Source organism: Lissotriton vulgaris, chromosome 8 (genome assembly GCF_964263255.1).
Source record: "Lissotriton vulgaris chromosome 8, aLisVul1.2, whole genome shotgun sequence".
Classification (NCBI taxonomy): domain Eukaryota; kingdom Metazoa; phylum Chordata; class Amphibia; order Caudata; family Salamandridae; genus Lissotriton; species Lissotriton vulgaris.
In genome coordinates, this window is record NC_141696.1 from 533777911 (window position 1) to 533794243 (window position 16333).

General features: G+C 48.5%; 1 protein-coding gene across 3 annotated transcripts in view; it reads right to left on the reverse strand.

The window, feature by feature from the left end:
• PHKA2 (phosphorylase kinase regulatory subunit alpha 2) overlaps window positions 1–16333 on the reverse strand; it is an 852423-nt gene that overhangs the window by 223925 nt on the left and 612165 nt on the right. For all 3 annotated transcript variants that reach the window (XM_086934344.1, XM_086934343.1, XM_086934345.1), the window contains one exon: window positions 12471–12644. In XM_086934344.1, the coding sequence (XP_086790470.1) occupies window positions 12471–12644 (174 nt within the window). The remainder of the gene's footprint in view (window positions 1–12470; window positions 12645–16333) is intronic.

Consider the following 16333-nt stretch of genomic DNA (forward strand, 5'->3'; position numbering starts at 1 on the left):
GGATCGCCTGCAGACCCGGTAAGATCGGCTCTTTTCAGGGATGCTGCTTTTCAGGGCCGCACAGCAGTATGTTCCCTGATTAACCTCTCCCTAACCTCTGGCCTGGTCCCTGCCAAATGGAAGCAAGCGGTGGTTTCCCCGATCCTAAAAAAACCATCTTTGGATCCATCAAGACCTGAAAACTACCGCCCTATATCTTTGCTCCCTTGGCCGGCCAAGGTTATGGAGGCCCATGTAAATCGGGCCCTCACGGAGCATATGACCCTTGTGAATGTCCTGGATCCCACGCAGAATGGGTTTCGTGCTGGCCACAGCACTGAGACGGCCCTTCTGGCAATGGTTGAGCATTTGCGAAGTGTGCTCGATGCAGGTCAAACGGCAGCGCTTATTTTACTAGACCTGAGCGCTGCCTTTGACACTGTTTCCCATCGCATCTTGCTACACCGCTTGCAGGACATCGGCATCTGTGGGTCAGCTCTGCAGTGGTTCCGCTCCTTCCTCAGTGATCGCTCCTTCTGCGTTGCCACCCCTCCTTTTCAGTCCAAGTACCATCCTTTGGACCTGGGGGTCCCTCAGGGCTCCTCGCTCAGTCCCACGCTTTTTAATCTGTACGTGCAGCCGCTGGCTGAGGTCGTCAGGCAATGGGGCCTTACCATGGTCTCCTATGCTGACGACACTCAGTTGGCGGTTACGATCAGCGGGGATGCCAAGCAGGATGCCCTCAGGTTCCGAAGTGGACTGAGAGAGGTGGCCAGCTGGATGAACAACAACTGTCTCCAGCTGAACGCGTCAAAAACAGAGGTGATGATCGTTGGAAGGGAAGCGGACCACTGGGGGGACGAATGGTGGCCTCCAGAGCTGGGATCAGCGCCGGCCCCCGTCCTGGAACTCAGGAATCTCGGAGTATGGCTTGACCACACGCTAAGCTTTGTGACTCATACAAAGAGAGTGGCGGCCTGCTGTTTTGGAGTACTTCGCGGGCTAAGACCCCTGCTGCGATTCTTCGATGCTCCTACTAGACAGCTGGTCGTTCAAGCAATGATCATCTCGCGGTTGGATTACGCCAGTTCTCTCCTTTTAGGAGCGAACCAAGCCGAGATTCTCCGTTTACAACGAGTCCAGAACGCGGCGGCTAGGGCGGTGGTTGGTCTGCCTCGAACCTGCCCTACCTCTAACACCCTGCGGTCCTTGCACTGGCTACCGATATGCAAGCGTATCCAATTTAAGGCTCTCTGCCTGGTTTTTAAAATTCTGAGAGAGTTGGCACCCGGAATACTGAATACACTGATCTTTCCCTATGTCCCTTCCCGCTCACTACGCTCCCTTGGACAGTCCTTGGTGGTCGTCCCCCGCTTCAGACTTAGTCGGATGGGGGGTCGCTCTTTCCGCGTGAAAGCCGCAACCCTCTGGAATGCGCTCCCCTTGGAAATCCGCCTTTTGAATGACCTAATGTCTTTTCGTAGGGCCCTGAAAACCTTCCTGTTTTAATTGTTTTCTAGCTTTTACTGTTTGCCTTTTGTTATCGGACCTAGTGTTGTGTTGTGTTTACCTTTCCCTGCGCCAGGACGCTCCTTCGCTGGAGCAGCTGTGCGTATTAAAATGTAACTAACATAACATAACATAACATAACATATGGTGGGCGTCTGCATAGCCTATGTCCTTCTGCTGCAACTGCCCTTTCCAACACTGTATTGGGTGTTGTGATTGGTGCTGTGGTTCCTGAGATTACCCGCCTCAAAGGATTTGGGCTCTCTCTTTATTATATTAGTATGGATTTCTTTTGTTCTCGCAGGCCAGGGGGGCCTTTGCATAGCCACTTTCAGTCCTTGAGTACTCTGGTGGGTGTACTCCGGCTTCTGCTTTCAGTGTGAGGGGCAGGCACATCAGACGCCCCACAGGAGGTGGAGCCAGCATTGTGTGGACAGGGGCAGCCAGAAGTACCTCGTTGATGGGGCTTCGCCCTTCCTGGGCCAGGTGTCGGCTGAGTCATCAGTCGCTCCTCAGGAGGGTGGAGCCAGCATTGTGGTGGCAGAGCACAGCAAGATTCAGAGTCAAGAGCCACTCCTACCTCCCACTAAGGTGTAATCTGCGCATTCACCACCTGTCATCCCCCAGCCCTGTCACTCACACATCCCAGACAGTCAGATACACATACCAGCAGAGGCGGGCTGAAATGGTTAGGCAAGCAAATGCTAACTTTCTAAAAGTAGCGTTTGCAAACCCAGGATATTAAAATAAACTTCACTAAAAGAAATACTTTATCATCCTGAGTTCAGGCATACTAAACATGACTCTCTACCATGCTCCCTGGGCCTGTTGGGATTATAGGGTGTAATAATTCCAGCAGCCCATTCTGGCCTAGCGGAAGCAGGTAGCCTTCAATAGTGAAATACGAAGTTAGTTGTAATTCACTACTAGGACATGCCACACACATCAGGGCTTGTCCTACCCTACACCTACAATGCACCCTGCCCGTAGGCCTACCATAGGGGTGACTAATATGCAGTCAAGGGAAGGTTCAGGGGCTGGCGAGTGGGTGCACTTGCCCAGCCAGCGTGACAGTACGAGACTGCACGCGGGGTCTGCGGTGGCGGACCCCAGACACATCTTACGGCTGCTTCGGTGGGTGGCGCAACCAGCGCTGCAGGCCCACTAGCAGTATTGGCATTTACAAGCCCTGGCACTCCTAGTGCACTTTACTAGGGACTAACAGTAAATCCAATGAACCAATCATGGATACCAATCACATGTACAATTTACAGTAGGGAGCACTTGCACTGCGGCATGGGTCGGCCGTGGCGCAGTGCCCTGAGTATCGGAAAACCAGCAAAACATCGGAGGCACATCAGCAAAAAGTGGAAGGGAAACTCACGCCAAGGTGCCAGGTCTAACAATGGGCAATCAGTGTGAGACCTATGAAAATTTCACTTTAAACACTCCAACATGTGGAAACCTTTTATTTTCTGAGGGAGCCATTACTGAGTGCCAGTTCTCACATTCAGCTGAAATGGCACCCTAAAACATTGAGGTAAGACTGCTGAATGGTGGCAAACAAATGAGGTTACTGACAGCTGGAGGGGATCCATATTATCCCCAATACACAAAAAACGGTCCAGTCAACCAGCCACCCAATTTCAGGCTCAATGTGGATGGGAAATGCTTTGCGAAAGTGCTCAATTCAAAGCTTGGAGAATGGGCCATAATCAAACGCGACCACAAAATCAGGTTTCAGACAAGGTTGCAGCATGGAGGATAACCTGATAATTCTCTCTTCCCTGACTGAGGTAGAAGACTACAAACAAGCGCAGCACTTTGTGTAGCCTTTATTAATTAAACCACTGCCTTGATAAAGTAGACAGATCGAGGTTTTGGCAAAAGTTTCATAACTGGGGCATTCTGGCCACACTGCTAGGAGCCATCACATACATTAAGACCTGAGTGAGAGTCACGGTCTCTGCCAATAGTGACGTAAACGATCTGAACAAACGAAGGGCTGAAACAGGGATTCATACTGGCTTCACCATTATTTAACATTTATTTGGCTGACCTAAAAAATGATCTAGCCGGTGTAAACCTATTTCCACCCCAATTTGCAGGCTCTCATCAACAATGTTTGCAATATGTTTGCAATATGTAGACGATACAATCTTATTTGATCACATATCCATACAAATAATGGTGCACAAGAGGAAACAGGTTAAGAAAACCAAAATTCACCTTAGCTCAGGCGAATAAGGAGCAGATATCCACATTTCAAATACTGTGGTGTCTGCTTACCAGCTTTCAGAAATTGTTAAAACAAATGAGAGGGCCTGATTTATCTGCAATTTGTCAAGTCATTAAATCCAAGTTCATTCCAACATTGTCATACGGCTCCTTAATCTTTAAATACAGTCTTGGCCCCTCCCTGGACAAGGCCCACTGCTGCTGTTATAGAAGACTATTCCAGCTGCCAGACGCCATTTCATAAGCATAAACTTACCTAGAATGAGAATTTGCCTAGCCTTGGTGCTGGTAAGTTCCAATTCTATTAAGGACTCAGAGGCGAGGATTATGCCATTCTTTCATCGCTTTATTCTCTTCAGCAGCAAGAAAAAATATACCACAAACTACTTTTCCCATGAACATTCGGGAAAAAAAACAAAGTCAACATGAGTCCTATCACAGTGTCCATGCACCGGTGGCTCCCATCATGCTCCGCTGTTCTTGCCTCCTCCTCTTTCTTCACGCGAAGCTTCAACTCCAGTCCAATCACGCATCCTGTTTTGAATTATCCGCGCCTGCAATAGAACACACCATCAGATCTATCCCGTTCCGACAGAACGTCAGCAGTAAAAAGGAAGAGCATTACATCGCAGAGCAATAGCCGTACATCCGTTAAAGGAACATAAACGCTTTACTTACTATGCATACGGGGAGGGTCCACTTCAAGGAAGTCACTGGGAGGGATAATCCTCGCCTCCGAGTCCTTAATAGAATGGGAACTTACCAGCACCAAGGCTAGGCAAATTCTCATTCCATGTCAGGACCGGAGGCTTCGGATTATGCCAGTTCAAAGCTAATCGACCACCAGCCGAGCCACATCGATAACTGGCTTGAAATAGAACCTCTTGAATGTGGAGTCCGAGGACCAATCAGCCGCTCTCATCAAATCCTCCAGTCGAGCCCCAAGGGCAAAAGCTTTAGAGGCCATGGCTCCTCGCGCTGAGTGAGCCCCAAATTGTTTGGTATCAATCCCCGCCTCCTGCATCACCCAACGCACCCAGCGGGCGATCGTTGGCGAAGTAACTGCCTTATACGGTTTTCGTAGGGCAATAAGTAGCTGCCGCTCACCCGGAGGGCGAGTGTCTTCAGTCATATCTTCATAAGCACGGAGGCACTGCACCACACACAGCTTAGGGGAGTCCTGAAAGGCCGGGTAGGAAATAACCCTAGTAAGGGTCTTGGTCCGTCTGCTGACGGTAAAAGAAACTCCCTCTGGAGAAAAAACCCTGGCCGTGATATCCAGCGCTCGCACGTCCGAGACCCGCCTGCATGACACAAGGCACAATAACATGGCCAATTTAGCCGTCAACTCTTTACGAGATAAGAATCTGTTCGGCTGCCAGGAAAGGAACAAATTCAGCACCCTGTTCACGTCCCACAGGGCGGGATACCGAGGCTCCGGCGGCAAGGAAAGCCGTATACCTCTCAAGAGCCTGCAAACAAAAGGGTGTTCACCAACCGGGGAACCCTGAACCAGGCATGTCCCGCCGAGATCGCAGACCTGAAAGTATTCATCTATCGATAAGCTAGACCTTGGTGAGCCAAGTCGGCCCAAAAATTCAGGACATGTACTACAGCCGCCCCCACGGGATCAAAACCCCGTCGCACACACCAACGGCTCCACCTATGCCATGCTGATCGGTAGCGTTTGGTCGTGCTGTCAGCCCAAGCCTTGGAAAGCAAGTCCTCTGCTGTCCTCGAAAGGCCAGGCAGTGTCTAGCGACGCCTGAGAGCCTCCACGCCATCAGGCGCAATGAGCCCTCCTGGACTAACCTGTGGGAGCTCCTTCTGGATTCAGCAGAATGTGAGGAGACTGGGGGAGTAGGATTGGAGAATCCCAGGAAAGTTCCAGTAGAACCGGAAACCAAACTTGCGATCTCCACCACGGAGTGATCATCACCACCTGCGCTGACTGACGGCGCAGCAACGCCGACACGCGCGTTATCATCGAGAACGGTGGGAAAGCATAACCCTGCACGCCCGACCAGTCCTGGAGGAACGCATCGGTCGCCTCTGCCAGAGGGTCGGGGCGCCAGCTGAAATATCTCGGGAGTTGGTGGTCCAGGCGGGACGCGAAAAGATCCACCGAGAACGGACCCCAACGGTCCGAGAGCCTGGCAAACAGAAGAGGATCCAGCTTACAGACGCTGGCGTCCAAGACATTCCTTGAGTGCCAATCGGCCACCTCGTTCTGGCGTCCCGGCAAATACTCTGCCGTAACCGACACCTGATGGTCCAGGCAAAAGTGCCAAAAGTCCCTGGCGAGGCTCGCCAACATTTTGGACCTGGTGCCGCCTAAATGGTTGATGTAACGGACCGCCGACACGTTGTCCATCCTGAGAAGGACGCAAGATTGCACTCTGTCCTTGGTCCAACATTGCACTGCGAAGGAGCCCGCTAGCAACTCCAAGCAGTTGATATGCAAGGACTGCTCGAAAGCGGACCAGGCGCCGCCCGTGGAGAAATCTCTGCATCTGGCACCCCAGCCTGAACGACTGGCGTCCGACTCTATCACAATGTCTGGAGCCGAGCCGAAGATCGCACGGCCATTCCAGGCTTCCATGTGCATGAGCCACCCCCTCATCTCGTCCCTCACATCGTCCGATAAAGGAATCAACTGAGAGTACGTCAGTCCCCTCCGGAGATGGTACGCCTTCAAGCGTTGCATGGCGCGATAATGGAGGGGGCCTGGGAATATAGCCTGAATCAAAGATGACAACAGGCCCACTAACCTCGCCAGGTGACGCAAGGAAATTAACTGCTTCTCCAAAGTTTGGCGCAACTCGTGTCTGATCCTCGACATCTTCCTGGCCGGTAGACTCAAGGTGGAAGACACCGAGTCTATGTTGAAGCCGAGAAAGGTCGCGCACTGCGCGGGAACCAGAAGAGACTTTTTCTCGTTGATCACGAACCCCAGGCCTTGCAAAAGGTTGACCGCTGACTGCAACTGAGACCGTAGCCTCTTGGGGCATTGGTCCATGAGCAGCATGTCGTCCAGGTACACTATCATCCTGACACCTTGGGCCCTCAAGGCCTCCACTGCCGGACGCAACACTTTTGTGAAGCACCATGGCGCCGAGGAGAGCCCGAAAGGTAGAGTGGTGAACTCGTAGACCTGACCGTCCCACCTGAACTGGAGGAAACGCCAGTGTGGAGGGAAGATCGGAACCGCTAAGTAGGCGTCCTTTAAGTCGAGCCTGACCATCCAATCGGATGGACGTAAAACATCCCGCAAGAGATGTATCCCCTCCATTTTGAAATGGCGATACACCAGCCACTCGTTGAACTCCTTTAAATTTATCACAGGACATCTGCCTCCATCGACCTTGTCTACCAAGAAGAGATTGCTGATGAAACCAGAGGGGTGTTCGCAAGCGCAACAAATCGCCCCTTTTTGGAGGAGGGCCGCGACCTCGTCGCTCACCAAAGCTGCATCGCGCAGGGAAAAGGAAATGGGGCGAGGACGCTGTAGCTGACATGGACGGCCATGGAACTCCAATTGGAAGCCCTGCACCGTCTGCAGCACCCAAGCATCGCTGGTAAGGGAGGCCCATGCTGGAAAGAACTGCGCCAGCCGCCCTCCCACTCGCAAGCTCGCGGAAGGCAGCACACTCACCTCGACCACCGCCTTGCTGTTGGCCTCGCTGACCGCCACGTCCTCCAAACTTCTGCCCTCTTGTGGAGTAGAAATTGTTGAATCGGGCCTTGTCATGATACTGGCCGCGTCCGGAGCCTTGTCCTCTGTCCGAGCTGGTGCCCCGACCGAACGAGCGGCCCCTGCCTCGTCCGGCCTTGTCAAAAACACGAGGCGCGAAAACCTTCTTGATGTTTGACTGGGCACGATCTAGGGAAGTAAAGGTAGCTACGAATTTCCCTAGCTCCTTAATGAACGGGTCACCGAACAAGCCCCCTTGGGCCACCGCTCCTGCCTCCGACCAGGCGAGATCGCCCAGGTTGGGGTCCACCTTGATAAGGAGAGAACGCCTCCTCTCCGGAGAGAGGGCGCAGTTGGCGTTGCCCAAGAAAATGATGGCCCTCTGGGCCCAATTGGACAGGACTTCCGGGGAGATCACGTCGCCCGACACTTTGGCCTCCTCCGCCATATCCAAGATCTTGGTCATGGGGCCAATAGCGTCCAAAAGTTTGTCCTGGCAGGTACGCCAGCACCTGTCGATCTCTTTCCGGGGATCCTTGACGAACTTCTGGAGGAAGGTCGCCATCTTCGGGTCGATATCCGGGGTCAAGGCCACTTTACCCTCCAACGAGGGCCGGGGACACTCCGCACGCAGGCGGCTCCGGGCATCCTTGTCCACCGGCTTCCTCAGGCGATTCGCGACGTACTGGGCCACCTTGTCACATGGGACCCACTCGGAGGATCTGGGGTGGACGATGTCGTCCAGGTCCAGCATGTCGGACGGACCCGCGGAGGAGGAGGGCTGTGAAGGCAGCCACGACCGTGAAGAACAGGCCTCCTCTTCCGAGTCCGGAGAGTCGTCGTCTTGCTGGGGGTCCGGGGACATAGAACGGGGTGAAGGAGGAGGAACTTCCGAAGGAAGAGGTTGAGGAGGTTGCGAGTCCTCTAAGGCCTTGAAGGCGCTCTTCACCCGTGCGAAAGCTGCCGAGTCAACCCCCCTCAGTGCAAGGCTTCTTTGGAGGAGGGGGGGAGGGGATGTGTCCAGGCCGGAGGCCGGAGCAAGCGCAGGAATAAGAGCGTTGTTCCTTCAGTGGTCATATATATCTATAGGCAATATACATCAGATAATTTTAAGAAAGGTGACAGACTTATTTAAACATGTTTATTTTGTCATAGTTTTTATTTTCATTTACTTAAGTTTTTTTTCCATTTCATTTTCTCATATACAAAGTACATAATTCATCATAAATACATTTTACAGACTCAAAAAATTCAAAAAAATTTATTTGGGTTATTAAGACACACATTATTGATAACACACCAGAAATACAAAAAGGAATTATTTATACACAAAAGAAATTGATTGATTTTTAAGATGGCCACCTGATATTTAAATACACAACTCAATTTGCAAACATACACACATGCATACCACAATTACACTACCAAAAGGGGAAAAAAGGGGAGAGAAACTACGTATGGGCTGACAAGTTCACAGGTTGTCAGGTTTAAGGGTCTCAGAAGAACTTAAGACCCCCGCACATGATTGGTCCAATCATGTGCGGGGGTCTTAAGTTCTTCTGAGACCCTTAAACCTGACAACCTGTGAACTTGTCAGCCCATACGTAGTTTCTCTCCCCTTTTTTCCCCTTTTGGTAGTGTAATTGTGGTATGCATGTGTGTATGTTTGCAAATTGAGTTGTGTATTTAAATATCAGGTGGCCATCTTAAAAATCAATCAATTTCTTTTGTGTATAAATAATTCCTTTTTGTATTTCTGGTGTGTTATCAATAATGTGTGTCTTAATAACCCAAAAATTTTTTTTTGAATTTTTTGAGTCTGTAAAATGTATTTATGATGAATTATGTACTTTGTATATGAGAAAATGAAATGGAAAAAAAACTTAAGTAAATGAAAATAAAAACTATGACAAAATAAACATGTTTATATAAGTCTGTCACCTTTCTTAAAATTATCTGATGTATATTGCCTATAGATATATATGACCACTGAAGGAACAACTTTCTAGAACAAATTTCTTTCTTCCCCTCTGTTCCTTGGTCGCAAATTATCCTTTTGAGGGGGTCCCATTCTTCATGCTGCAGGAATAAGAGCGGCAAGCTTAGCGTAAGCCTCATCCAGGCGCGCCGAGAGTCGCTGCTCAAGGGGGACCATGGCCTGGTCCACCGCGCGGTAGATCGAGTCATCGACCGCCTGGTAAAAATCATCGTCGAAGGGGACGTAATTCAGAGGGTCCTCCTCTGGGTACTGGTCCGCGTCCCTCTGCATGGCGAGGTCAATTAGGCTCAAGCAGGGGGGGCGTAAGGAAAAAACCAAAATGACCCGCCACAGGGCACTCTATGGTCTGGGGTGTCCCAGCGATATGGGTGGCCAAAGGCGCACAATTAACGGGCTTGGCCCTGGAAACGCTACAGCCCTCAGAGTCCTGGGGCGCCCCCCGGCAAAGCGTTCCCACGCCGAACAACGGCACAGTTACGACCCCGAAGGGTGTTCGAAAGCAGAGTACAACCCACAGGGCGTCAAGAAAAACAAGGGAAGGCCTAATTGCGACCCCGCAGGGTGTCAGAGCCGGGAGGCTGGGCACGGGCTACCCGCTGGTGACAGGACCGCGCCAGAACACTCTGGAAGCACCTGGGAACGGCCCTTCAGCAGACGAGACACCGGCCCCTAGCGGCAAAACCACCGCACCGCACACTACTGGGCACCAGAATCGCGTAAGGAGCGCACTAGGCGTCCCGCGACCGAAGAGGGGAATCTGTGAAGAAATAACAGAACCGACACCTGGCCAAAGGCCTAAGTGTACCACACAGAACCCAAAACCCAGGAGAGAAGGAAAAAAACAACTTAACTTGCTGCGAGCAGCGAAGAAAGAGGAGGAGGCAAGAAAAGCGGAGCATGATGGGAGCCACCGGTGCATGGACACTGTGATAGGACTCATGTTGACTTTGTTTTTTTTCCCGAATGTTCATGGGAAAAGTAGTTTGTGGTATATTTTTTCTTGCTGCTGTAGAGAATAAAGCGATGAAAGAATGGCATAATCCGAAGCCTCCGGTCCTGACATAGAATTCAACTTAAGCAAGCAAATGACCTTGGGGAAAACAGATTCTTAAATTACTATTTCAAGCTTAAGGCTGCACATGCAGAATACTAACCTTGCACAGAAAGTATATGCAATGAATCTATTCTTCTCCGTGGGTGCTCAAGAAATCATTGATCTGAATTTTCCACCAAAATTAGGTGGCAAGTTGCTTACAAAAAATACAGGGCTAAGGTCTGTAGATGATGATCAACAGGAACTATCAGCAAAGGCCCATGTGAATCTGTGTATTTCTTTCTATCAGTCCATTGGGAGGCTGTCCTTTTATCCTGCCCTGTGAGTCCCGGGCTGAAAAAAGGCCTCATCTGGCTAAGATGCAGCATTATACCCCTTAAAGCCTATAAATCTGGACAACTGAAAGGTCTAGAGGCCTTTAACTGTAGGCTGTGTAATTATAAACTCAAATAATTGTTGCATGCAGTTTGTGTGTGTAACAAACTGAAGGACTTGAACCATTATTGGTTAACTCCTGTATTTCACCTCTCAGGAATCAGGCAATGTCAAAATGCAATAGCAACATGTCTAAGTGTGACACATGTCCAGTTAATGCTTAATTTATGAAATTCCTAACGGATGCTATAAAGGCATGAATAAGAATACCTCGTGGATATAGAATTTTCAGGGCTCTGCCATGTAGTACATTGCACCTTTTTTATACTTTCATACTTTCAACAGTCTCTAGCTGGCTATCTGGATAAAAAGGAAGGCCTAATGTGATAGTCCTAGCCAGCACAATGCACTGTATGCGCTTACAATTTGAAAAGTTACTGGCTCACTTTGTACATTGTATCAATTTTAGGATCTAGTACTTACTACGCCTCAATTCAAGAATGTAGTTTGCATTTATCTTACAAATTTTGCACATTGAATCAATTTTACAATGAAAGTTTATGTCTGTAATGAAGACTGTAGTTTCTAGCCCTTGCTAGCCTGATGCATGTTACGCTTTTAAATTATTACAAATTATTGGTCCATTTAGGTACTATAAATTAATGTTGGATGAAGTGTTGATTAAGTCTTATTTTAACAATGAAGCTTGTGTTAACCTTGTTTCCTTCTGTCAAAATTGTTATGGTTTTAAATAACTAAACAATAAAATTTACCTTACCTTGTTACCTGCCGACTAGTGGCAGTGCTCTCATGGTAAAGGATAAATTAGCTTGAAACTAAATATTCAACAGCTACACATATCCCTTTGATCTTCCTATATTCCTATATTCACCCAACAAGGTAAACTATTCATTCTTCTGAAATCTTTTAAACCCCGTTAAGCAAACAAAGTTGTCACAGTGGAATACAATCATCACTAAACAGGGGCAAATCTGATAAAAAATAGCAAGCCTACGAAGCTATGCGGATTCTCAAAAAGACCAGCCTAGCAATTAGATGGTAAAAAAAGGTTAATGTACAAGTTTTTACTCACGTACTGTAGATACATAGACAGCACGAGTTGTGTCAAAACAGCGCAACATCTTTTGCAACCAATATCATTTATGGCCTGCTTGTGACAATCTATTAATTGGTGAAAAGGAAATAGTTTAAGGAGCAATGGTGTGTTGTAGATTGCTGGATAGACCTTTAAAGTCAAAAAGAAAAACAGAGCTTTGGGTGAGCAGAGAGAAGGGCAGTTAAAAAGTTGACTGGCTCAAATAGTCATCAAAGGGAAAAAAAGAAAAAAAAGTTGTACTATTTTATGGATTCAATTTCATTACATGATTGGAAATGTACATTTTGATGAAGAACCTTTGGACATATGCAAACGTTAGAGGATATGTCTGTTAGGCGAGGGATTGGCTGTTAAAACCTGAAGAAAACAGGAATCTCCTGCAGACCAGACCAGTTTTTTTTTTTTTTAAATGCAAATGCTGAAGTATCATGCTCTCCCTTGCAACCAGCTTGACGTATGTCAAACAAAACAGCAACAAAATGATCATAAACCTTCAAAAACTCACTTGGAGCATCCAAACCCTTTGCCTTGGCCACCAGCGAGAGAATGTCCCTAGTAGAATGGACAGCACTGAAGACATGGCGAGGCGCGGACTTGACACATATCGGAGGCAGGTTTGATGTTTGGGCTGTGCTTTGCTGTAGATGATTAAGGTACATGTCAAGCTCATCTTGAACTTCTGCAAAGTAAGACAAGAAACAGTGACAATTACTGTGCTGATTTGGATTGAAGAAAGTTCTCATAGACATTTCTGGGTGATTGCTCAGAAAATTTAGAAAGAACGGAAGAAGTATCTGCTGAGCACTAGCACCTAAACTTAAGAATTAGATACAGATTACATGATCTGAAAGAGACAATTAGTTATGGATTCCTCACCTTAGAATTACCCCCAGGCGTCAGACTGGATCCGGAGAATTTTTCTTCAGAAATACCCCTGCACTTCAGTAGGTGGCGTTGGTCGACATCACGTTCTTTGTTGGTGTCGTGATCGCCAGAATGATGTCATGGTATCTACTTAAACGCTGCCCTTGCGCTCTGACGTCAATTCTTTACTTTTCTGCGCCAGCCAGCGCAAATCCGGAGAGGGCGGTACCTCGAGTCACTTTTTGACTCTATTTTTGCGACTTTTTGTCTACATCATTTTTAAGTCGTTACAACTCCTGGTGTACAGGGATGTCATCTCGACGGACCGGCTTCAAGCCTTGTGGCTCTTGCCACAAGCTGATGTCGGAGCCCCATCTTGTGTGCCTCTGGTGCCTGGAGCGCGACCACAACCATGGCCATGGCAGTGAAGTAGTGTGGCTCACTGGTTAGAGGCGGCAGACCCGAGAGCAGAGGAAGGCCCGGGACCAGGGTTCGATTCCCGGCGCGGCAGGTTTCTGGACCAGGGTCAGCGGACTCGATAATTCTCTCGCCTCGGTGCCCACTCTGATCAGCGATCACACTCGGCAACTCTGGGCATTAGCTTGCCTCATCTTCACTAACGGCCCCACCAGACCGCCGGGGATGCCTGGTCTCACCCTGGAGATACCAATTAAGGGACCATCTCTCAGGGAAACCAGGAAGGGTTTCGCAGCGGTAAAGCGCCTTGGGACCCTCCGGGTAAGTAGTGCGCTATATAAATGCCTATACATTTACATTTACAATACTTTGCGGGAGTGGTCCCGAAAGCTTCAGGAGGCCCGGCAGTCGGCTCCGTGCGCTCGAGGTCACGGTCGAGAGGGACGCTGCAGGACCAGGTCGCGGAGCCATTACCACCATTCCTCGTCAAAGTCTTCGTGTTCGGGTAAGTTGAAGCACAGGCATAGAAGCACGTCGCTCTTTGTGTTCTCCCTGAACGTCGGCCAAAGTGGGATATGGAAGGTAGTCATCCAGCTCCGTCCGCGAAACCTGTTGGGTCGACTCTGAGCCTCCCTACCTTTCCAGGAGCTAAAGCGACCCTTTCACAACTTTATTAGTTTTTACGAAGCTCTCCATTCTATTTTTGGGCAGCTCGACTCCGCCGGCCCGCCTTCGGACCCTGCGGACTCTGCCTCTGCCATGTGTCCGCCCCACCCCAGAAGTGATGCATCTGTCACCCACTGTGAACTCCAGTTGGGGAATGGAGAGGGATCTGCTGTTGACCCAATCCTAGTTCGTTAGTCACCACTGCAATTGGTGTGCAGTGGTGACTAACGAACAGAGGCTGAAAGATAGGAATCATAGCCCGAATATCCCGGACTCGCTGCTCGGGAGGAAACTGCGCTGTGTCCAGAACCGCTCTGATGAAAAGGAGCTTCTGAGAGGGAATCAGGTGTTGGGTTGTTTTTTGCATCAAAATCTGTTACTCCTTAGCAAAAAAGGAGCTGCCAGGAACCTCCAGTGGGGTTGTGTGCCCATTACACCAGGGCAAAGGCAGCCACTTCTGCTTTGGGACGTGGAGTCCCCCTTCATGACATCTGCCAGGCAGCTACGTGGGCTTCACTGCACACGTTTACCAAACACCACACCCTGAATAGCCAAGTCCGGAGAGACAGCTTTGACCTTTCAGTTCTCCAGGACTTTAGGGTGTGGACTTGGTTTGCAGACCTACCTCCGGGGTTGGTATTGCTAGGGTATGTATTCTAAGGTGAGGAATCCATAACTAATTGTCTCTTTGAGATGAACAGGTTACTTACCTTCGGTAATGATATATCTGTAAGAGACATGGATCAATTATGGATTCCTCACCACCCCACCTATCCTCCCTGTCTGCTAACTAACTTCTAGGGTAAGGGACTTCCTTGCAGGGCCCTAGTTTTGTGCACCAGTGGTCAGTGTCTTGCATGGCTCTGCGATTCTGGCGTGAAATGTTGTGTAAATAACTGAGGTCTGCGCGCAGGAGGGGCGTCTAAGTGGATACTGCAATGTTTTTGGGGTGACCACGGCGCCAACGACGAATGCGGAGTCGTCAAACACCACCTACCGACACGCAGGGGTACTGCTGAAGAAATATTCTCCAAATCCAGTCTGATGCCTGCGGTAATTCTAAGGTTTGGAATCAATAACTAATCTAGGTCTCTTACAGATATATTGTTACCAAAGGTAAGTAACTTGTTTGTTATGTTTATTGCCGGTATAAAAATCGCTTTGTGAGGCACACTAAGTTTGAAAAAAGGTTTAAGCCTTTGCTTGTAAATATATTAAGAAAATAAAGCACATGCATCATATTCACAGGATCAACCATGGATATCAATAATCCCAACACCAATTGAAAAATAACAAGGGATATTCCTCAAGTAACTCACCTGAGACTTCCCTTCCAGAAAGTGCGATGGACACAAGCTCCAATGCGTGGCAAGTAATCAACGCACATGCCATTCTCCTTGCCAAGAAAATTATGGAGAACTACATATTCCACTTGAGAGATGCATCAATAACCTACACACCCCCAAGGACTCCCCCCTTCTGAGTTGGAAAAGAACATGCTAAGTCACATTGAACCTAGGATTTATGATGAAGTGCTGCAAGGGGATGTTCAAGAAAAAAGTAATGAGGATTCAATGACTTATGCCAAGGTTAACGGTCGCAAACATGCACATTCTTACCAGTAGCCAGAGTCTGTGAGGTGATAACCACAGTTTCCCTCATTCCCTCAATCCCAATTTATGCACAAACCACAGCTTCAAATTCGCATTCTGCAATAGCTGCCACACATGGTAGATAACATACACGATCTGAATGCACTGAAGTATTAAATAAACAGTGACACTCTCTGGGGTTCTGGTTTTGTGAGTTGGTGTTGTTGAGTGTTAGTGAGTTGTGGGAGTCAGCAGTCTTGTGAATAGAATTGTGAGTGCTAGATTTTATGAGTGGCTGAGAATAGTGGTGCTGGTTGAGTGGCGGGATGCCTGGCTTTTACCTTGTGGATACCCTGCCGGGGTTATCTCACAGGGGAATACCAGGACGGGTTCCCTAAGCAAGCGCTTAGATACCGACCTCGGTCAGTGATTTGCGCTATATAAATACATGTACCTTTACATTTACATTTAATGAAAAGGAAATGCAAAAGAGATTAAACTAGTGCTGTGCAATTGTTTTTTAAGAAACTCAATAAACATTTTAGGATACTTTGTTTTGAGGGTGTAATGTAATGTGGTTTGCTGGTATCTAGCCTGGCACTTCTTGCATACAAAGTCTAGTGAGATACCAGCAAGAGTGTGGTTCTAGCAGAACATGGGTCTAGGCAAATCATTTTCTGTGCAAACCAGTCTCCTGCAGGCAAAAAGTATGCAAAATATCTTAACATTTTATGAATTTCACATAACATGAAATTTTAATTTTCTGCTAATTTCTCTGACATAATTAAATATTCAAGCAGGCATGGATGAACACAGACTTATTTAAGGA